This window comes from Neophocaena asiaeorientalis, unplaced genomic scaffold, assembly GCF_003031525.2.
Source record: "Neophocaena asiaeorientalis asiaeorientalis breed wild unplaced genomic scaffold, Neophocaena_asiaeorientalis_V1.1 scaffold77, whole genome shotgun sequence".
NCBI lineage: Eukaryota > Metazoa > Chordata > Mammalia > Artiodactyla > Phocoenidae > Neophocaena > Neophocaena asiaeorientalis.
Genome location: NW_020174645.1, coordinates 9404670 through 9426798, shown reverse-complemented (window position 1 = coordinate 9426798; position 22129 = coordinate 9404670). Strand labels below are relative to the sequence as shown.

The 22129-nt window shown below is 42.9% G+C and overlaps 1 protein-coding gene across 1 annotated transcript in view; it reads left to right on the top strand.

The window, feature by feature from the left end:
• The window catches only part of SUDS3 (SIN3A corepressor complex component SDS3), a 41577-nt gene extending 19679 nt beyond the window's left edge, over positions 1-21898 (top strand). Inside the window, exons 8-12 of the mRNA XM_024758558.1 lie at positions 599-660; positions 822-843; positions 2027-2132; positions 15092-15176; positions 18443-21898. Of these exons, the coding sequence (XP_024614326.1) occupies positions 599-660; positions 822-843; positions 2027-2132; positions 15092-15176; positions 18443-18541 (374 nt within the window). The 3' untranslated portion in view covers positions 18542-21898. The remainder of the gene's footprint in view (positions 1-598; positions 661-821; positions 844-2026; positions 2133-15091; positions 15177-18442) is intronic.
• The last annotated feature ends 231 nt before the right edge of the window (positions 21899-22129 follow it).

Sequence of the window (22129 nt, the reverse complement as noted above, 5' to 3'; positions counted from 1 at the left end):
AACAGTGGATTGCAAGCTGTTGTTTAATTAAAGCAAAAGATCTCAGTCGGACATCAAGAAGCCCCTTTAATCATAACAGTGGGAATGGGAAGGGGACACATGGGGGAGTGTTGTTTCCATCGTCTCGAGGAGATAATAAATAGCCATTTGTACAAAATGGTTTTGTTATTTGTCTGCCACGAGGAAGGGGCATAACTTCACGTTCCCTTCATCTTATCAACTGAGAATTGAAGCTGTTAGGCAAGATTAATCCTGTACCTGTGTGGAAGTCTCAGATCTTTGGAACAAAAGCACTTCACAGATTGAGGATGAAGTTCTTTACTGTGGCCTGGGCTCTCACTGTTGTTGTAGTTACCTATGGAGTCTCATTTCACCTTCTTACCATAGAAGTTTGTAAGATGGCGAGGGATGTGAATTCTTTTAGATACCTGGCTCCATGACATTTAGTAGGAAGATCAAAAAGTTCCAAGAGGCAACCTGTAGAAACATGGCAGAACAGACTCTCACTTTGTAGATTCTCAAACCCTGGCACCATTTTGTTTCTTTCTATTTGCTTGGCAGCCATCCTTTTCAGACACGTTCCTTTAACTCTGAACACCCCAGCTAAACTATTTGTTAACAGATGAACAGATCATGGAGGATCTGAGAACGTTAAATAAGGTACAGTTCGATTTTTTTGATTCATTTGAAAGCGTAGGCTTGATGTGGGTTTTCTGCTTTATTTTGTTCTCATTGCTACTTGTTAAATCACTTTTATACCTTTGACACCTTACGTTGTATCTGAAATGATTTTCTCTAAGATTTTTTTGTTCTTCTTACAGCTGAAGTCACCCAAGAGACCAGGTAAGTGCACGATGTTGCTGGCATTCGTGCAATCTTTTTATCATATTGTTGGAAAAGCATGCGAATACCTGACAGGGAGTTGTTGCAGTTTTCCAAAGCAAAATGTTCATCATTTGCCTAAGAGCAGTCATCATGAAAACTGGAGTGGACCTCGTGTGTACCCTCCCCTGATTTATTTATTTTTTAATCCTGCTATGTTAAAGTTACTTTGTCTTTTCCTTAGGATTTATTTTAAGAGAGACATTTCCTTCTTTGTAGGCATCAGGCATACGATTTAAGTGCACATGCATTTCTGAAAATGAAACCAGAAGGGTTTTGCAGTGTAAGTTGCTTTGTGGAGTTCAGTACGAGGCACGCTTACCCAGTGGCTTTTCGCAGCTGCTTCTGGTAACGGCCTCTTGGGCTGCTCCCAGTCCCAGCTTACAGAGGAGACCCGCCCAGTGTTCGGGGTGCTTCTGTTCAGAGCAGCACTTAAAGGTTGTTGCTAGGCTGCAAAATAGAATTCTGAACTGACAAGGCTTTTTTTTTTTTTTTTTTTTTTTTTTGGTTTTAAGCGCTGCGATTACTTACACATCCCTCTACCAGCCAAGTCTTGTGAAAGAAAACAAGATTCTTCTCGCTCTAGATAATTACCTTCTGAGCTGCCATGGTCCACAGAGATGTCCTGAGTTTCTGAAGGCCTGGTGGGGAGGGGGTTTTGTGAGTGTGTGAATTTAGATGATTTGAACCCACTGCAGTTATCAGCAGTGTGTTAGCTTGACTCCATACATGCCCAGTAACCTGCCCTGCTTTGTAATAAATATTTCTAGAAATGATTCCATTTTTATAAATTTAAAGAGATTTTTCTAGTTCTTGCCATTGGAGCTTCTGATGGTCAGTGTTGCTATAGTCCTACTCTGAGTCACCTTGGGCAAACCCCTTAGCCTGTCCGAGCCTGAGGTTTCAGTTTCCCTTCTGTGTGGTGAGGTTTCTCTTTGCCTTACCTTCCTCACAGAGTTGCTTGAAGGATTCAGTTAGATGTGATGTACAAGAATTTTGTTGAATTCCCATTTATTACAGCTGTAAGGACTTGATCATGATTGTTTCCCCCGTTTTAATAGCATTTCAGTGAAAGCATGTTAGCTGGTGGACTCTCATGCTTATGCCACACTTAGTCATTGAAATATCTCTTTGGTTCCTCCAGCATCCCCATCCTCTCCCGAACACTTGCCCGCCACACCTGCAGAGTCTCCAGCCCAGAGGTTTGAAGCTCGGATAGAAGATGGCAAACTGTACTATGATAAAAGATGGTATGTATGTTCTTGGTAAACACAGATTACTCGTTAGAATCTCAAAAGAACCATTTGGAAATAGGGCTGGGGCTGTCTATAGTTGTTATTTCAGAGCGTGGCTGCTGCTTAACTAAAGGTAGAGGAGCGTTTAGAAGTTGTCAGGAGTCTTGGATCCATACGGCTTTTTAGCTCTCTGAAGGCAGTGCTTCCCCAAAACGTGCTCTTCTAGTAGTGGCCCCCCTTCTCTCTCCATGCTGCTCTCACCACACTAGAACTTGTGGTGCCCCTGTAGACTGGCATCAGGGCTTATGTCCCGCTCTGCCCCCTCTTAACTGCACCCCTGTGTGCTAAAATTAATAGGAGTTCTGTGGAAGAAAGGATTTTGTGGTCAGATGAGTTTGGGGGAATGGCCGTGTTAGCTAAGACCAACGGGTTTCATCGTTGTAGCACTCTGGGTCCTCTGATATGCTAATGTACACTGTGAATTTCTGAGATGTTATTAGGTGTTGTTTATTTGACTGAGGTACCCTTTTGCATGCAACATCCTGCAGCACGAGTGTTCCAGGAAAAATAATCGGGGGAGGTGTATCCTAAACCGTTACTAGTTTAGATTGAGGACGGTTTGAAACCTTCAGACCACCAGCGTTTTCATTGGGAAGAAAATGGCAAAACAATGTGAAAAACAAATACTCATGCATTTACTCTTTGAACAAATATTTACTGTTTGCTCTGTGACTAGGCATTCTCCTAGGTGTTAAGTCACCGGGACCCTGCCACCTTTTCTTTAAATTCGAATTTCTTCCTTTTATTCATTGCCCACATGCAGGCATAGTCTCACTCAGGTTAAGTCATGGCAGACACATAATTGCGTACTGCCTTGCCACTTGTTTATATGTTTTTCTGGGTTATTGTATGATCTCTGTAATTGTCATTTATAATGGTTATATGATTTTTTTGAGTTTCAATATATTTATTTAACCCAAAATTCCAAAATTAGAGTTGTGGTTATTTTGAATGTTTTGAGCTTTCTTAAAAAACCCCAACACTGTGTTAGTTGATAACCTTATAATATTGTATTTCTGAAGTTGGGAAAAATGCTTAGAGACCTCGTGATGCCTAAAATAAGTCAGTTCCACCTCTGAGGCTGCAGTGAGTTAATAACACATTGGAAGATGAAGGCTGGCTCTGTCTCTTTTTTTTTTTCTTTAACATTTTTATTGGAGTATAATTGCTTTACAATGTTGTGTCAGTTTCTGCTGTATAACAAAGTGAATCAGCTATATGCATACATATATCCCGATATCCCCTCCCTGTTGTGTCTCCCTCCCACCCTCCTTACCCCACTCCTCTAGGTGGTTGCAAAGCACTGAGCTATGCATCTGCTTCCCACTAGCTATTTATTTTACATTTGGTAGTGTATATATGTCAGTGCTACTTTCTCACTTCATCCCAGCTTACCCTTCCCCCTCCCCATGTCCTCAAGTCCATTCTCTATGTCTGTGCCTTTATTCCTGTCCTGCTCCTAGGTTCATCCGAACCTTTTTTTTTTTTTTTAGATTCCATATATATGTGTTAGCACACGGTATTTGCTTTTCTCTTTCTGACTTACTTCATTCTGTATGACAGACTCTAGGTCCATCCACCTCACTACCAATAACTCAATTTCGTTTCTTTTTATGGCTGAGTGATATTCCATTGTATATATGTGCCAAATCTTTATTGTTTGATCTTTCAGTGGACACTTAGGTTGCTTCCATGTCCTGGCTACTGTAAATAGAGCTGCAATGAGCATTGTGGTACATGACTTTTTTTGAATTATGGTTTTCTCAAGGTATATGCCCAGTAGTGGGATTGCTGGGTCGTATGGTAGTTCTGTTTTTAGTTTTTTAAGGAGCCTCCATACTGTTCTCCATAATGGCTGTCAATTTACATTCCCACCAACAGTGCAAGAGGGTTCCCTTTTCTCCACACCCTCTCCAGCATTTATTGTTTGTAGATTTTTTGATGATGGCCATTCTGACTAGTGTGAGGTGATACCTCATTGTAGTTTGGATTTGCATTTCTCTAATGGTTAGTGATGTTGAGCATTTTTTCATGTGTTTGTTGGCAATCTGTATATCTTCTTTGGAGAAATGTCTGTTTAGGTCTTCTGCCCATTTTTGGATTGGGTTGTTTGTTTTTTTGGTATTGAGCTTCATGAGCTGCTTGTGTATTTTGGAGATTAATCCTTTGTCAGTTGCTTTGTTTGTAAATATTTTCTCCCATTCTGAGGGTTGTCTTTTCATCTTGTTTATGGTTTCCTTTGCTGTGCAAAAGCTTTTGAGTTTTATTAGGTCCCATTTATTTGTCTTTATTTCCATTTCTCTAGGAGGTGGATTAAAAATGATTTTGCTGTGATTTATGTCATAGAGTGTTCTGCCTATGTTTTCCTCTACGAGTTTGATAGTGTCTGGCCTTACATTTAGGTCTTGAATCCATTTTGAGTTTATTTTTGTGTATGGTGTTAGGGAGTGTTCTAATTTCATTCTTTTACATGTAGCTGTCCAGTTTTCCTGGCACCACTTATTGAAGAGACTGTCTTTCCTCCATTGTATACTCTTGCCCCCTTTATCAAAGATGAGGTGATCATATGTGCATGGGTTTATCTCTGGGCTTTCTATCCTGTTCCATTGATCTATATTTCTGTTTTTGTGCCAGTACCATACTGTCTTGATGACTGTAGCTTTGTAGTATAGTCTGAAGTCAGGGAGTCTGATTCCTCCAGCTCTGTTTTTCGTTCTCAAGATTGCTTTGGCTATTCAGGGTCTTTTGTGTTTCCATACAAATGGTGAAATGTTTTGTTCTAGTTCTGTGAAAAATGCCATTGGTAGTTTGATAGGGATTACACTGAAACTGTAGATTGCTTTGGGTAGTAGAGTCATTTTCACAGTGTTGATTTTTCCAATCCAAGAACATGGTATATCTCTCCAGCTGTTGGTATCATCTTTAATTTCTTTCATCAGTGTCTTATAGTTTCCTGCATACACGTCTTTTGTCTCCTTAGGTGGGTTTATTCCTAGGTATTTTATTCTTTTTGTTGCAGTAGTAAATGGGAGTGTTTCCTTAATTTCTCTTTCAGATTTTTCATCATTAGTGTTTAGGAATGCAAGAAATTTCTGTGTATCTTTAGGATTCTCTATGTGTAGTATCATGTCATCTGCAAACAGTGACAGTTTTACTTCTACTTTTCCAATTTGGATTCCTTTTATTTCTTTCTCGTCTCTGCTGTGGCTAAAACTTCCAAAACTATGTTGAATGGTAGTGGTGAAAGTGGACAACCTTGTCTTGTTCCTGATCTTAGAGGAAATGGTTTCAGTTTTTCACCATTGAGAATGATGTTGGCTGTGGGTTTGTCATATATGGGCTTTATTATGTTGAGATAGGTTCCCTCTATGCCTACTTTCTGGAGAGTTTTTATCATAAATGGGTGTTGAATTTTGTCAACAGATTTTTCTGCATCTATTGAGATGATTATGTGGTTTTTGTCCTTCAGTTTGTTAATATGGTGTATCACATTGATTGATTTGCGTATATTTAAGAATCCTTGCATTCCTGGGATAAACCCCACTTGATCATGGCGTATGATCCTTTTAATGTGCTGTTGGATTCTGTTTGCTAGTACTTCGTTGAGGGTTTTTTTTTTTTTTTGCGTTACATGGACCTCTCACTGTCGTGGCCTCTCCCGTTGCGGAGCACAGGCTCCAGACGCGCAGGCTCAGTGGCCATGGCTCACGTGCCTAGCCGCTCCGCAGCATGTGGGATCTTCCTGGACCGGGGCATGAACCCCTGTGCCTTGCATCGGCAGGTGGACTCTCAACCACTGCGCCACCAGGGAAGCCCTTGTTGAGGATTTTTGCATCAATGTTCATCAGTGATATTGGCCTGTAGGTTTCTTTCTTTGTGACATCTTTGTCTCGTTTTGGTTTCAGGGTGATGATGGTCTCGTAGAATGAGTTTGGGAGTGTTCCTCTCTCTGCTGTATTTTGGAAGAGTTTGAGAAGGATAGGTGTTAGCACTTCTCTAAATGTTTAATAGAATTCTCCTGTGAAGCCATCTGGTCCTGAGCTTTTGTTTGTTGGAAGATTTTTAATCATAGTTTCAATTTCAGTGCTTGTGATTGGTCTGTTCATATTTTCTGTTTCTTCCTGGTTCAGTCTCAGAAGCTTATGCTTTTCTAAGAATTTGTCCTATTTTTTTCTAGCAGGTTGTCCATTTTATTGGCATAGAGTTGCTTGTAGTAATCTCTCATGATCCTTTGTATTTCTGCAGTGTCACTTGTTCCTTCTCCTTTTTCATTTCTAATTCTGTTGATTTGAGTCTTCTTGTTTTTCTTGGAGTCTGGCTAATGGTTTATCAATTTTGTTGGTCTTCTCAAAGAACCAGCTTTTAGTTTTATTGATCTTTGCTATTGTCCTTCATTTCTTTTTCACTTATTTATGATCTGATCTTTATGATTTCTTTCCTTCTGCTAACTTTGGGTTTTTTTTTCTTCTTTCTGTAATTGCTTTAAGTGTAAGGTTAAGTTGTTTATTTGAGATTTTGCATGTTTCTTGACGTAGGATTGTATTGCTATAAACTCACCTCTTAGAACTGCTTTTGCTGCATCCCATAGGTTTTGGGTTGTGTTCTTTTCATTGTCATTTGTTTCTAGGTAATTTTTGATTTCCTCTTTGATTTCTTCAGTGATTTCTTGGTTATTTAGTAGCATATGGTTTAGCCTCCATGTGTTTGTATTTTTTACAGCTTTTTCCTATAATTGATATCTAGTCTCATAGCATAGTGGTCAGAAAAGATACTTGACACGATTTCAATTTTCTTAAATTTACCAAGGCTTGATTTGTGACCCAAGATATGGCCTATCCTGGAGAATGTTCCATGAGTGCTGGAGAAGAAAGTGTATTCTGTTTATTTGGATGGAATGTCCTATAAATATCAATTCAATTCATCTTGTTTAATGTATCATTTAAAGGTTGTAGTTCCTTATTTATTTTCATTTTGGATGATCTGTCTGTTCGTGAAAGTGAGGTGTTAAAGTCCCCTACTATGATTGTATTACTGTCGATTTCCCCTTTTATGGCTGTTAGCATTTGCCTTACGTATTGAGGTGCTCCTATTTTGGGTGCATAAATATTTACAATTGTTATATCTTCTTGGATTAATCCCTTGATCATTATGGAGTGTCCTTCTTTGTCTCTTGTAATAGTCTTTATTTTAAAGTCTATTTTATCTGATATGAGAATTGCTACTCCAGCTTTCTTTTGATTTCCTTTTGCATGGAATATCTTTTTCCATCCCCTCACTTTCAGTCGGTATGTGCCCCTAGGTCTGAAGTGGGTCTCTTGTAGATAGCATATTTAGGGGTCTTGTTTCTGTATCCATTCAGCAAGCCTGTGTCTTTTGGTTGGAGCATTTAATCCATTTACATTTAAGGTAATTATCGATATGTATGTTCCTATTCCCATTTTCTTAGTTGTTTTGGGTTTGTTATTGCAGATCTTTTCCTTCTCGTGTGTTTCCTGCCTAGAGAGTTCCTTTAGCATTTGTTGTAAAGCTGGTTTGGTGGTGCTGAATTCTCTTAGCTTTTCTTGTCTATAAAGGTTTTAATTTCTCCATCAAATTTTGTGGCCTCTCCCGTGTTGTGGAGCACAGGCTCCGGACGGGCAGGCTCGGTGGCCACGGCTCATGGGCCCAGCCACTCTGTGGCATGTGGGATTTTTCCGGATCAGGGCACAAACCCGTGTCCCCTGCATCGGCAGGCCGACTCTCAACCACTGCGCCACCAGGGTAGCCCTCCCTTGCTGCTTTTAATATTTTTTTATTTGTATTTAACTTTTGATAGTTTCATTAATATGTGTCTTGGCATGTTTCTCTTTGGTTTTATCCTGTATGGTACTCTCTGTGCTTCCTGGACTTGACTGACTGTATCCCTTACCATGTTAGGGAAGTTTTCAACTATAATCTCTTCAATTATTTTCTCAGTCCATTGCTTTTTCTCTTCTTCTGGGACTCCTGTAATTCGATTGTTGGTGCGTTTAATGTTGTCCAGAGGTCTCTGAGACCGTCCTCAATTCCTTTCATTCTTTTTTCTTTATTCTGCTCCCTGGCAGTTATTTCCACCATTTTATCTTCCAGGTCACTTATCCGTTCTTCTGCCTCAGTTATTCTGCTATTGAGTCCTTCTAGAGTATTTTTAATTTCAGTAAATGCATTGTTCATCACTGTTTGTTTGCTGTTTAGTTCTTCTAGATCCTTGTTAAATGTTTCTTGTATTTTCTCCATTCTGTTTCCGAGATTTTGGATCATCTTTACTATCATTACTCTGAATTCTTTTTCAGGCAGGCTGCCTATTTTGTCTTCATTTATTTAGTATTGTAGGTTTTTACCTTGCTCCTTCATCTGTAACATATTTTTCTGACGTTTTTTTTTTTTCCTCTTTTTGATGGTGGTTCTGTATTCCTATCTTACTGGTTGTTTGGCCTGAGACGTCCAGCACTAGAGTTTACAGGCAGTTGGATAGAGCTGGCTCTTGGCGCTGAGATGAGCGCCTCTGGGAGGCCTCACTCCAGTTAATATTCCCAGGGGTCTGAGGTTGTCTTTTAGTCTAGCAGTTTGGACTCGGAGCCCCCACCACAGGAGCCTGGGCCTGACCTCCAACCTGGGAACCAAGATCTCACAAACTTTGTGGCGTTGTTTAAAAAAGAAAGAAAGAAAAAAAAGGAGCAGTACAATATCAAAGAATAAGAAACAGGGCTTCCATGGTGGCTCAGTGGTTGAGAGTCTGCCTGCTGATGCAGGGGACAGGGGTTCATGCCCCGGTCTGGGAAGATCCCACATGCCGCGGAGCGATCTGTGAGGCAAGAGGGAGGCCCCGAGGGCAGGGGATTATTAGGACCCTGCCTGCTGGGCTCCCTTGTGCCTAAGCAGACAGCGAAAGCGCTGGCCTCCCCCACCGTCTTCCCCAGGGTCTCCCTGGTCCCTGGACCCCTAACCGTGGATGGGTCCCGCTGGGTGTAGGAACTCCTCCCCTCCCCCAGCCGCCCCTCAGGGGTGCTGGTTCCAGAGGTCTGGCCTTTACTTTTGCTCCCCCTTCCCTCCCTCCCACTCCTTCGGGACCCGCGTGGCTGGAGGCCGCCTCAGTGGGCAGAGGATCAGGCCCGGGATCTCAGCAGGTTCCTGGGGGCCCAAGTGGGCAGGGGGAACCTGGCCACACTCCCTTTTTGTGTGTGTGTGTGTGTGTGTGTGTGTGTGTGTTATGCGGGCCTCTCACTGTTGTCGCCTCTCCCATTGCGGAGCACAGGCTCCCGACGTGCAGGCTCAGCGGCCATGGCTCACAGGCCCAGCCGCTCCGCGGCATGTGGGATCTTCCCCGTATCCCCTGCATCGGCAGGTAGACTCTCAATCACTGCGCCACCAGGGAAGCCCCCACACTCCCTTTTGATCCTCTGCCCTCCCAGTGTTCCCCCAATTTCCCCCTTGGGGCGAGGGATCCCTTCCCCTGCCCCAGCCACCCTTCAGGGGCACCAGTCCTGTCCTGCCTCCACTTCTCCTCCCCCATGCCCCATGTCCTCCCCCCATGCCCCACGTCCTACCCGGCCCCTGGGGGTTCTTCCTGTCTGCTTAGGTGTCTGTGGTTCCCCACCGGCGCCTGGTAGGTGCCCTAGTTGTGAGGAGACGCGAATTCTGCATCCTCCTAGTCCGCCATCTTGACTCCGCCCCCTGTAACCCTGATCTTAGTGACTTCTGCCCCCGTCATTTGACGACTGTTTTTCTAAGAGGCCAGTTATGTTGTGTCCTAACATAGCTTATCAGAACACAGCACCACTAGGTGGCAGGCCCTGACAGCTCAACACCTTGAGGGGCAAAATAAAATGAAAAATGTTTCTAATAATGAAAACCAAATAACCTTTAAAGATCAAGCCCACACATAAGAACCATCTTCAAAAATGATAAGATTTATCACTAGCATTTTTACGGATCTGTGAGTCTTAAAGCCATGTGATATTTCAAATGATGTTCGTTTTGTCATTGCATTGCTTCTGATCTTCCTCCTTCAAAGGCTTAATCCTTAGACTTTGTGAGACATGTCTTGAGGATGAAAATGCAGTAAAATAAAATTCTTGTTTTTCTAAAGAAAGGACCCACGGTGACTGGTGTTTCATAATGTAGACAGTGGTCAGGTGGGGTGTGGTAGATCACCTAAGCATTTTGAAGGAATGTCATAATCACTGTCTTTCTCCCAGTGGCGGCAGAAATCTGTCAAGTGTCTCGGAGCATTTTACTATTTTAGTAACTTTCAAGTTGCTTACTCTCTTGTTAAATATTGAGACTGTTGTTTTCTGTGTTCTGTGTGTTTCCCATCTTTGGCCTTGGAGGTCAGGTTCATGACTCATCTGCTGAAAGGCAGGTCCCCCCCGCATCTGGAAGGTGTTTGCCAGGAGTCCTCTACAGGACCGGCCTCTCGGGGCTCACCAGGCTCCTGATGTTTGGCTTTTGTGTCCTTGTCAGTTTGGAGGCTTTCATTCTTCCTTCTTTTCCAGCATTTGTGGCCTGTGGCTGAGAGGTCGGCTGAATCACTTTCTGCTCTTTCCAGTGATGTGGAGTATTTTGGTGAAACAGTATTTCTGGCAAAACATGTTTCATTCAGTTTTAATTTCAGCAAAATGAGCGTGGTTCGGGCTTCTCATCTTGGCCTGAACGCTTATCAAGCTACATTTCATTTGGAAAGATAAGCATCTTCCCTTTTCCTGGGTCTTATACTGCTTTTAAGACATTGTATATCCTGTAAGTTTTCCTCACATTTTGATTTGAACTAATGACCCTTCTTAGAAAGTACTGCGAAAGTAGCTGAGATTTTAAAGTAACTCACTGATGGTGCCAGTGGACTGCTTTTTCTTTCCTCACTTTAAATCCAGTACTGCTGAAGTGAATTCAGTGAAGTCACCCACTTGCATGGGTGGATTTAACCCTCCGGCCTTTGCCTGACACGAGAGATTATTAACTCAAAACAGTGACTCTTTACAGCTAGAATCAGGATTCCTTTAAGTCCTGTAGTTGTAACATGGTATTCATGGATTTTTTTTGGGAAATGACACAATAATATCAGTATTCCCAGTAGGATACAAAATTAAATTAATTCTACCCCTTCCCTGCCCCACTTTTTGACCCACCTTCTAAAGAAATTGCTTATTTCCATAATAGTAGCGGTGGTTCTATTTTGTCAGGTTTAACAGTAGAGACAGAGCTTTAAGAACTTAACTGTAGGGCTTCCCTGGTGGCGCAGTGGTTGAGAGTCCGCCTGCCGATGCAGGGGACACGGGTTTGTGCCCCGGTCCGGGAAGATCCCACATGCTGCGGAGCGGCTGGGCCCGTGAGCCGTGGCCGCTGAGCCTGCGCGTCCGGAGCCTGTGCTCCGGAACGGGAGAGGCCACAGCAGTGAGAGGCCCGCATACTGGAAAAAAAAAAAAAAAAAAAAAGAACTTAACTGTAGGGATTCCCAGGTCAGGATTTCCATTAGTAATAAAGTCAATTTGACATTTGGGGCTTGTTCTCTGAGGCTATTTAAAGTATTTTTTTCAGCAGAGATGAGCTGTAGCTTGTAAAACAGGTTAATTGGCAAAAAAAAAAAAAGTGATAATGTACACTTTTACTAATTTAACTTTATTTTTGTATTTTTAACATTTTTTTGTGTCTAAACATATTCTGAACCTCCCCCTCCTTTTAATTAGTATTTAGAAATCGGCACATAAATTTGTATGTTACGGTTGTCATATACTTTTTGGTTTCATCTTGAAACCACCGCCCCAGCATGAGCACTTTAATTTCTGAGGACTTACTTTTTTTTTCCCAGGGAATTTGGGTAATTTACTAGATTTGATATCCAGGGATAATGGTTCCCCAAGACCATTGTGTGGTGCCTGATAACCGCTGGAGATCCCAGGGCCTCTGCTTCACGAGGACCTGGGAATCAGCTGGTTTGGGAAACACGCTGGCGAGCTCTCCTGTGGAGCCCAGGAAGCACATGGAGCACTGCTGGGCATTCAGGCCACCACCATCCAGCGGTCCCAGAGCAGGCGGATTTGGGAGGTGGCCAGCTATGCAGGTCCCAGACCGCTTCCCAGGGGTAGTAGGTTACATTGCGTGGTTTACTCCTGAGATTTACTTTAAAGCCAGTCGGATGGGTTGGGGTTTGGGTGCTGAGCGCATCTGAGGGAAAATGCAGCATGTCTCAGGAGAGTTGCCCGGCTTGTCTCCCAGAGTTGTCTTTAACAGACACTAAGACATTAATTTGTGACATTAAGTTTTCTTCCTGCCCTTTGGCTACTTCGGTGTTTTTCAGTACCGTGACTTATAAGAAAGCACTGTTTACTTTTTGATTACAAGTAATACCTGTTTATTCTGGAAAGAAGGCTATGCAATAAAAAGAATATCATTATTTTATATTTTTATAAAACTTTATATTTTTATGAAATTTTAAGATACACTTAATAGAGATTTTAATATAAATTTACCAATTTTTATGTATGTGTATATATGATGTATAGTGATGTATACATCACATACGTGATGTAACACGTATTATGTTGTATTACGCACACAGGGACATGATGGACGTAGTTTTTTTCTTGACTGAGCAGTATATTGACCACATTTCCACACTAGTAATATACTCCTACACCACACCCATGACCTTTCTTTATTTAGAAAGTAGTATCAGGATGACTTGAGGCTAGTTGCATGTTGTTTTGTGTTTTTATCTCTCTAATAACTCACAACCCCCATAGAATAACTGTGAATGTTCTCCCCTTCTGTTTTTTTTTTTTTTAAATGTTGAGCCTTCTTTTAATGTATTTATTTTAATTTTTGGCTGTGTTAGGTCTTCGTTTCTGTGCAAGGGCGCTCTCTAGTTGTGGTAAGCGGGGGCCACTCTTCATCATGGTGCGTGGGCCTCTTACTGTCGTGGCCTCTCTTGTTGCGGAGCACAGGCTCCAGACACGCAGGCTCAGTAGTTGCGGCTCACGGGCCTAGTTGCTCCGCGGCATGTGGGATCTTCCCAGACCAGGGCTCAAACCCATGTCCCCTGCATTGGCAGGCAGATTCTCAACCACTGCGCCACCAGGGAAGCCCTCCCCTTCTGTTTTTGTTCTAACAATTACTCAAGATGTTACCATTTACATAGGATGGTTGGCTTAGTTGTGGGAGGGAAACTCAAGTTTGAGTTTTCTGTGAACTAATTGAACCTTTCCTCATGCACTTTGTTAATTCAGACCTTGTAATATTACATATTTAGCATAATGGATGTCCTCTGACCCAGTTTACCAACTAATCCCTGGCCAAAAGCAGCTTTCAAGCTGGGTCTAAACCAGTCTCGCTGTTCTAATTGAATTTATGATTTGATTTCTTTTAACGGTGTTCTCAGGAAGTAAATTGACTTGGAAACTTGAGTTTTCTGCTCCTAAGTAGCAGGTTAAAGAATGCTTAGAACCTTGACAGGAAAAAGCCCATTGTGGGAGTGAAGTACATACATCCTTTACTGTGATATCTTAGCAGTGGATTATTTCACTGTACCAGCAAAACAGAGTCTGTCTTCTTCCCCCACAGAAATAATGGTTAGATGCAGTGCTTTGCTGGGAGATGTGTTTTGGTGGAAGTTATATGAGTTAGTGGGTCTGTTAAGCCAACTCTTTGCAGCCAGAATGAACCAAAGGTTATCTTGACTGAACTGGGCTGGCCTAGGCCAGGGCTGCCAGCAGCAGCTCAGCTGATGTTTCCAACTCTTGTCACCCAGTAGTTGCTCCTTCCTCCTGTGGCACCTGTTACTGACTCATTTGGGCTTTGGCCCTGGCTTCCTCATTTTTCATCCTCTGCCTTGTCCCTGAACTTGTAGAAGAAGGTGAGGGTGGTCCTACACTACAGAATAGATGCAGGGACTGAAAGGGGGGAGTCTGTCTTATCTACTCCATTCAGAGCTGCTCTCCCGACTGACCAGGCCAAATTAGATACCCTTTGGTGCAAGTCTAACAGTCAGAACTTCACCTAGTTAGTACTTGCCAGGTGTGATTATTTCATATTTGTCACTGCCACTGTATTTGAAGCTCCTGACGGCAGGGACCTTGTGGCCTTCTTCACTGTCCACTCCACCCTCCAGGGTGGTCAGTGGTACACAACAAGTGGTGAATGAGTATTTGCTGAATAAGTGATCAAAGTAAGGACTGAATTTGGCTTGCCTTCTTGTTGATAACTTACTTGGACAAATAGAAAATATATAACGGGACAGTCTGTTCAAGCCCACCTGTTCATTTTGTCCACCCAACCCTCCTCAGTGTTTTGGGGTGGAGGCAGAAAGTGGGGACAGAGGTTTTACATAAAAAAGTATAATTTACTTTTTGAACTGGGTCATATAGTTCAAATAAAAAACTAAAATACAGAGTTTTCCAGCCTTTTCCTTGGCCCCCTTTTCTACTCTGCAGTGGAACCAAGAATGTAATTTCTAGACTTAGAAGGAGATTAGGGTGGAAGCCTGTAAATTAAACCTGAAATCCAAGCTGTTCCTCAACTATAAATTAAGATTCCTTTAATTATATTTTTTGTTGTGTTTTTTTTTTCTTCCCTCCTTTGTGGCCTTTTCTTTATTTCTATTCTAAATGTGGGCCCTTAACAATACTGTACACTTAAAATTTGTTAAGAGGGTAAACCTTATGGTAAATATTCTTACCACAAAAGGAAAAAAAAGCCACAAAATAGTAGTTATAATAGAGAGTGGGAGAACACTTTGGGAGGAGGTGGATTATGTTTATGGCCTTGATAGTGATGGTTTCACAGGTATGTACTTATCCTGAAACTCATTGAGTTGTATACATTAAATACGTACTACTTCTCACATGTCAGTCATACCTCAATAAAGTGGTTAAAAAAATAAATGTGTGTCTTTTTTCCCGCAGGTACCACAAGAGCCAGGCCATCTATCTGGAGTCAAAGGACAACCAGAAATTGAGTTGTGTGATCAGCTCTGTCGGAGCCAATGAGGTAAGACTGAACCTCTGTCACCCTTTAGGAAAGCAAAATGGGACAAACCTGCAATGTGAGTGCCACCAAGAAAGTACGGTGGAATCACAGTGTTGTATGTGGGTTAGATTCTAAAGTCAGCACTTTCAGGCTGAAATTGCACATAGGCAAAATCACCCTTAAAAATCCCTTACTTTGCATGACTGCAGTTTATGCGGGTTTATGTCAGCCTTTGTGGTTTTGTGAACTCCCTGCAGAGTAATTGAGTTGGGCACCACTGAGATAGACTGCAGGAAGGAACACAAGGCAAGTTGGTGTTATGTCTTCGCATTCAAATCCTGCTGCTTTTTGAGGCAGCCCTCTACTGAGGATGGGACTTGCCGTTGGAGCATACTCTGTCTTTGCTGTTATTTCTCTCGAGCTTTCATGTGCACTCAGATTTGTTTCATGCTCTGAGGATCTAACAAGGCACCTGACACAGGGTCTGGCACACAGTAAGTGTTCAGTAAATGGGTGCTGGCCTGATTTGACCCACACACTACTCTTCACCTGCTGTCTCTCTAATCCGACGTGTCCTGTTGTGCTTCTGGGCAATGAGCTACCAGGCTCATACCCTTAGGGACTGGTCTCCTCCAGTCTCTCTTATAGGATGGGGTCTGGTTGAAAGTCAGCTCTGAGGGTCATGCTGAAGGATGATGTGACTAGCCTGTGAGTTCTCCGGCTGACCCTTCTTTAGGAGGGTGTCAGCAGTGTGTAACTGGTATTGTTAGTAGTCAAAAAACAGTTCAAAACGTTAATAGCCTATTTGGCTTGATCTTTTATCAGTCCACAAATGTCTGCAAAGAAATTGATTTTTATGTGTCTTCCCTCTGTAACTTATTTGTGCCAGAGCATAGTAAGTCTAATGAAGCTGGATTATGAAATAACTTAAGCCTGTTCTATTCTCCCAGCTTCCTGAATTGAAAATGCCCTCAAATGTGACAACTAGTTAGCAAAATGATTGTTAACTTAGAAGTTAGGGAGAGCCTTCCAGATAAATGAATGTCATTTTCCTCTGGGCTCGCAATTTGTGTGTCACCCTAAGCCAGGTCGGAACAGGGCATCTCAGAGAGCCGCTGCCCTGGCAGGAGGCTTTTCGGTTTCACGGCGGAGCACGTGTGCCTGGCCATGTGGGCTGCTGCACAGAGAGTGTGTGGCCTCCTTGTCCCTGAACCTAATTTCAGAACCCATGCGTTATTCTCTGTGACACCTCAGGACTTTTCAGGAAAACAAATGCAAGTTAGATTTTTTTCTCTCTCTCTGTTGAAGATTGTCACCCTTTGACATAATAGTTAGCGAAGTCTGACAAGGAAACGGTGACACTGAGACATGTCTCCTGGAGGGGAGAAGCCTCAGTGCGTCGGAGGCTTGCAACGGGGAAAACATTTCTCACTTCTTGGAAGTATTCCAGCTCATTTTTTCAGGTGAAATCCTAAGTAACACTGAAGCTACTTGGCTTCTGCATAACTTGACTCTGAGCATATTTGGTGCGTGGGTCTGAGCATGTTGGTGACTAGCTATTCAGCCCTCCTTGGGGTCAGTTTTCAGTTTAAAATGGTTCTGCAAGGTCCTTTAGAGGCTCAGCTTCAGGTGAGGTCTTTATTTTTAAACAAGTGTATTTGACTTTAAAGTCTCTTTGTTGTTAGATAATCACAGTAAGGAAATAGAAACTGAGAATAGCTTTCTCTTTTTCTGAATAAGCTTTTTTTTTTTTTTTAAAAATTTTTTTTTTTTTTAATAAATTTATTTATTTTTGGCTGCGTTGGGTCTTCGTTGTTGCGCGTGGGCTTTCTCTAGTTGTGGTGAGCGGGGCTGCTCTTCATTGTGGTGCACAGGCTTCGCATTGCAGTGGCTTCTCGTTGCGGAGCGTGGGCTCTAGGCGCGCAGGCTTCAGTAGTTGTGGCGTAAGGGCTTCGTTGCTCCGAGGCATGTGGGATCTTCCCGGACCGGGGCACGAACCCGTTTCTCCTGCATCGGCAGGTGGACTCTCAACCACTGCGCCACCAGGAAAGCCCTGAATAAGCTTTTTATAAACCTGATAACTGAATGGGCAAAGGTGGAGCTGTATCTGTAAACTTGTACTTGCATATATAGGTGAGATGCAGATCTTTAAAAAATTTATGCTTTTGTCTCCATCTGATCACGTGTTAATAACACGGATGAGAGAAGGGGTGAGAAAGTGGGGAACCAGGTAAGAACAGCAAGGGGCTTTGATGTCAGGCGCCAGGATTCCCATTGGACAAGTGGACTCAGCCTTGCTCTTCTGTAAAATGGAGGTGATAACAGTACTTACTCCATAGGATTGCTCTGAGGATGAAGGAGCTTGGTCAGTTTGGTCAGCACAGTGTCTGGCTTCCAGTAATCTCCCCCGCAAGTGGGTCAGGTGACCGAGGTGGCAGCTCTCCTTGCCCTCCCTGGCTGCAGGGATGCCACATACTGGGTGCACTTGGCAGTTCTGGCAGGCCCCATGCTGGAAGAGCTCATTTTCAGTTCTAGGGAAGAATACATCTGCCCTGTACAGTGCCAGACATCTGATCCCATCTGTGGGAGAATGATGCGGTCAGGAGGGAAGGACTGTCTTAAGCTAATTTGGCCTTCTCAGCATCCTCATTGGGCCTTCGCTCTCCTGTGGGCATTTCTTTTGTTGTTAATTTTTCTATCTTTTGCTCTTATGACCATTAGCCTTAATTGCCAGGAAACCAGAGAATTGAAAGGCTATACTATGGAAGTCCCTAGGAGCAAGGAAAGTATTTTCTAATTTGATTGTAAGTTTATGAATATATGTGTCTTGAATGTTGATAATGCTGTAGTCAAACCATATCAGAAAGAGTCCTTAAGGGGACTTCCCTGGTGGTCCAGTGGTTAAGACTCCACACTCCCAGTGCAGGGGACATGGATTTGATACCTGGTCGGGGAACTAAGAGAAGAGCCCACCTGTACACGGTGCAGTCTAAAAAAAAAAAGTCTTTAAGATGAAGGCAAAAATGGAACTCAAGAACACCGTGCTTTCCATTTTCTTACTCAAAGGTGTAAGAGAGATGGCTGGGAGAAATGAATTCAGGGGTGATGCCTGCTCTCTGCAGTGGAGATGTGCCTTTAGGAGGCCAGAGGTCAAGGCCTGTGAATGCCTCACGGGTTGACAGGAAGAGGTTGCCAGCTATCTGGCTACACCTAATTCATGCAAACATTCTGATTTGCCCCTCAGGATTAGCCTCTCTCATCCTGTTCCTTTTCCATCTCCCCTGCAGATCTGGGTGAGGAAGACAAGCGACAGCACCAAGATGAGGATTTACTTGGGTCAGCTTCAGCGCGGGCTCTTCGTGATCCGCCGGAGGTCAGCGGCCTGACTTTCTCCAGTGTTGTTCTTCCCTTGTCCCCTTTTCTGGAATGGTTTTTGGTTTTGTTTTGCTCTTAATAGAAAGTTTTTAACTTGGGACTTGCTACTTGCTTGGCCTTGGAAAATGGAGAACACTGTGGTGGATTCTGCAAGGCGCCCTTGTGGCCAGGTACTTCCCGCCTTTGTGTCATTCTTTCCCTGCCTCGACTTCTTCCAGTCATCCGTCACCATGAGACTATTTTACTTTCAGGAGAATTGGGAGTTTGCTTTACTGATTTCTTTGTTTTTTGCTTGTACTTTGTCTTTTTTTTTTTTTTAAAGCCTCCTTTGAGTTTGAAGGGACGTCTCTCTTAATTATCTGTAGGTCTTGCTGTCATGAGGAGCGGGAAGGGGTACCCTCCTCAGTGCATTTTCATGTTTTGAATCTGATTAGTGGATCATGTAGCTACCTTCCTTGTCAAGCCCAATTCACCGTTTCCCCAGAAGCTTGGGGCAGAGGTCCTAGCAGAAGGAGATTAATTCTCCTGGCTCTAAGCCTTCTCGGAGAAATGAATGCCTTGTGTAACATCTGACGTATGCCATCCATTCCACCGGCTGAAAGACAGAAAAATTCGCCCGGGAGACGACATGCACTGCAGTAAATGGGGTTGAGGGAAGGGGGAGTTTCATATCATAAAGTGCTGAAGGTTCCATATTTTAAATGTTGTTTAAAGCAAGTGGTTCATTCAAACGCATTTGTTCTAGCTCAGGCTGGAACAAGAAGCGGTCATTTTCAGAAGCTTTCGTTTGTAATTCCCTCCTCTCTCCTGCTCCCAAGTAGATGAGGTGGCACCTGCCGCCAGCTGGTGATCCGGGTTGTCTGTGGTCGGTGGGGAGGTGAGATGGTTGGTGGAGTCATCAGTGATCTGTAGACTCTCACTGGTAACTCACATCGCACTCTTCTCGCTGCTGATGCCAGTGTTGTGCCTGGCCATTCCGAACCCATGGAACCTTGTCGGCACTTCCGGGCTCCCAGGAGATCTGGCCCAGGTTGCAGACGAGGAAGGCTGTTGGCTGCCACTAAACCTGCACTCCCCCTAATGAATCCTGGTGAAACAGCCTGCCCTGCTCCCTTTCCCTCATTCCCATAATGGGAGAAATAACTCACTGGGTGATGATTTTCTTGTTTTGTTTCTAGTATTCTAGTTGCCACCTTAAGATGTTTAAAGTATTTGGGGTTAGAGCAAGTATTAGCATCTCTATGGGCGATCAGTAGACCTTATACATCCTTGGAAATCTTTGTAAGTAATTCCCTTGGTCTCGAGTGATTGTCTTCGTGTTGTCTCTTGATGTACACACACAGCTAGTTGTAGAGCTGTGATGACAAGTAAATCACCTTCTCCAGAGTCCTGGCTTCAACAGAGGCTAAACTCTACTGACTCAGAGTAAAGACTTGTACAGATACATTTTAGTTTTCATTTATAATCCAATTTTCCTCTCATTTTTTTCTGGTGTTGGAGTCTCATTTAGAGAACAGGACAAATGATGCTGTTTATCAAAATTGCCTGGGCGTTCTGAGTTTCTTCTCTGCCTCCCAGCCCCCCATGATTATAATATTTGCAATAGTGAACCGGATCGACAGTAAACAGGGGCTTCACCTTTTGTTTCTTCTTGGTGGCCTTTGCTGTAAGGGAGGCTCTCTCTTGATCGAATTGTCACTGTGGTGTGTGTTACCTCCCATAATATCAGGGAGCTCTTTGTTATCCCCTTGTGCCCTGTGATGGAAATTTATTTAGATATATTTAGTGTGTGTTGCCATCGAAGGTGGTTTATTTTAATTTTTAATTTTTTTTTAATGATTATCTTGTCTTCCTAACACTGCACCAAAGTTTGTTTTTGGGGGGAAGGATTGTATCGATAACTGCTTTTCTGCATGGATGCAGCAGCAAGTTGCCTTGTTTTCTTGCCTTGTCTGGTGGGTCCTTTGTGCTTTCATGAAGTAACTGGTGATTTGAAGACCGGGCACTTTACCCTTTTCAGTAAATTTGAGGGTGTTTGAGGCCACACTTCGGCATGGTCGCAGCCCCACCGCTGCCTTCTCAGTATCCTCACAACCTTTAACAATCATGATCTAGTGAAAATGACGGAAACCGTAAAGTACACTTGAGACACAGCACCGTCAATTATATTCCTGATCCCGGAAGACTTGCTTTTTATTGAATCACTCCAGGGATGAAAAATCAGCAGTTCTTCCCCTCAGACAGGGCCCTGTGGTGACCTGGGGTGGAAGAGCCCCCTTGTTGGGAGATGGAGGTGCTTTTGTGATGGGCAAAATCGAACGAGAGAAGGAAAAAACAGACTTTGAGCTTCCTAGAATAAGAGGGGCCTGGCTTTTAGCCCGGGTGGCTGTTCTTCTTCCAAAACGTCTTTGTCTCTTCTTGGACTCCAGGGTACTGGATAAATTACCAAATTCAAACTGTTTCCTGCAAGTGGTAACTTGGATAAAGTTTGGTCCAGACAGTTCCAATCAAGAACCTATACATGTGTTAATCTGATCAAGAACCTGTATGTGTGTTACTCTGTTCAAGAAGCTGTATGTGTGTGATTCTGATCAAGAACCTTTACATGTGTTTCGTTCAAGGCATCAGCCTCAGGTATTACACACAGTGTTTGCTTTGGGTGTGGCCTAATGTTTATTTTACCTCCACTTGGGGGTTGTTGTGTGCTTCCCTCAACTCCCTCTCTAAGCCAGTGTCCTCTTGAACAGTTTCCAGATTTCTGTAGCCATACCAAAGTCAGAATGTTTTCATTCATTCGGATACCAGTATTTATGGAAGTCTAACTACCTAACTTACCTTAAGTTTTGAAAAAAACCCTTCAGACTGGTGCCAGTGTAAGATCCCAGAGGCTGGTCTGCAAATCAGGCTACTTGTATTGGTGTGTGAGACCCTGCGTTTAGGACTGGGTGACTTTTCTAAGAGAAATATGGGGGTGGGGGTGGGATTGGTTCCATTTTTTTTTTTTTTAACCTAACTTGGGGCTGGGTGGGGGGAATCCTATTTTTTACAGTATTTTTGTTTTTCTATTAACATTTCCTTTTATCGTTGGATTTTTTACTAAAATTCCTCCTGATATAAAAATTGTTTCTAATCTGGGAATTTGAAATCTTGCTATTTAATGTTGCACCATTTTTTTCCAAAGAGTTTAAACCACTATAATACCAGAACATGGCAAAAAATAATAATGATAACTTAGAGCCATTGCAAGCAGTTGGTGGGCTTTTTTTACAATAACATCATTAACTGGTACATTAAATGTTCTGAGAGGTGAATGTAACAAGTAGAGGGTTTATTTTTTTTTTAATGACAATAAACTTTGAAAGAGAAAACCAGCACGTAGTCTGTATATTTTTACTGAAATTATATCCATTGACTTGACAAATGATTGAAATTTATTTTAGGTTTTCCCTCCAGCAATTGGGAAGGAAGGAAGTTGGGGAAGAGGGAGGGACCTACTAGACATTTGCTCGTTATGAAGGGTGAGATATGGAGTGATGTCCAAGACTGACTCTCAGGTTTGTAAAGATCGGTCTAGGGGTGTCGACCCTTAAATGTAGCCA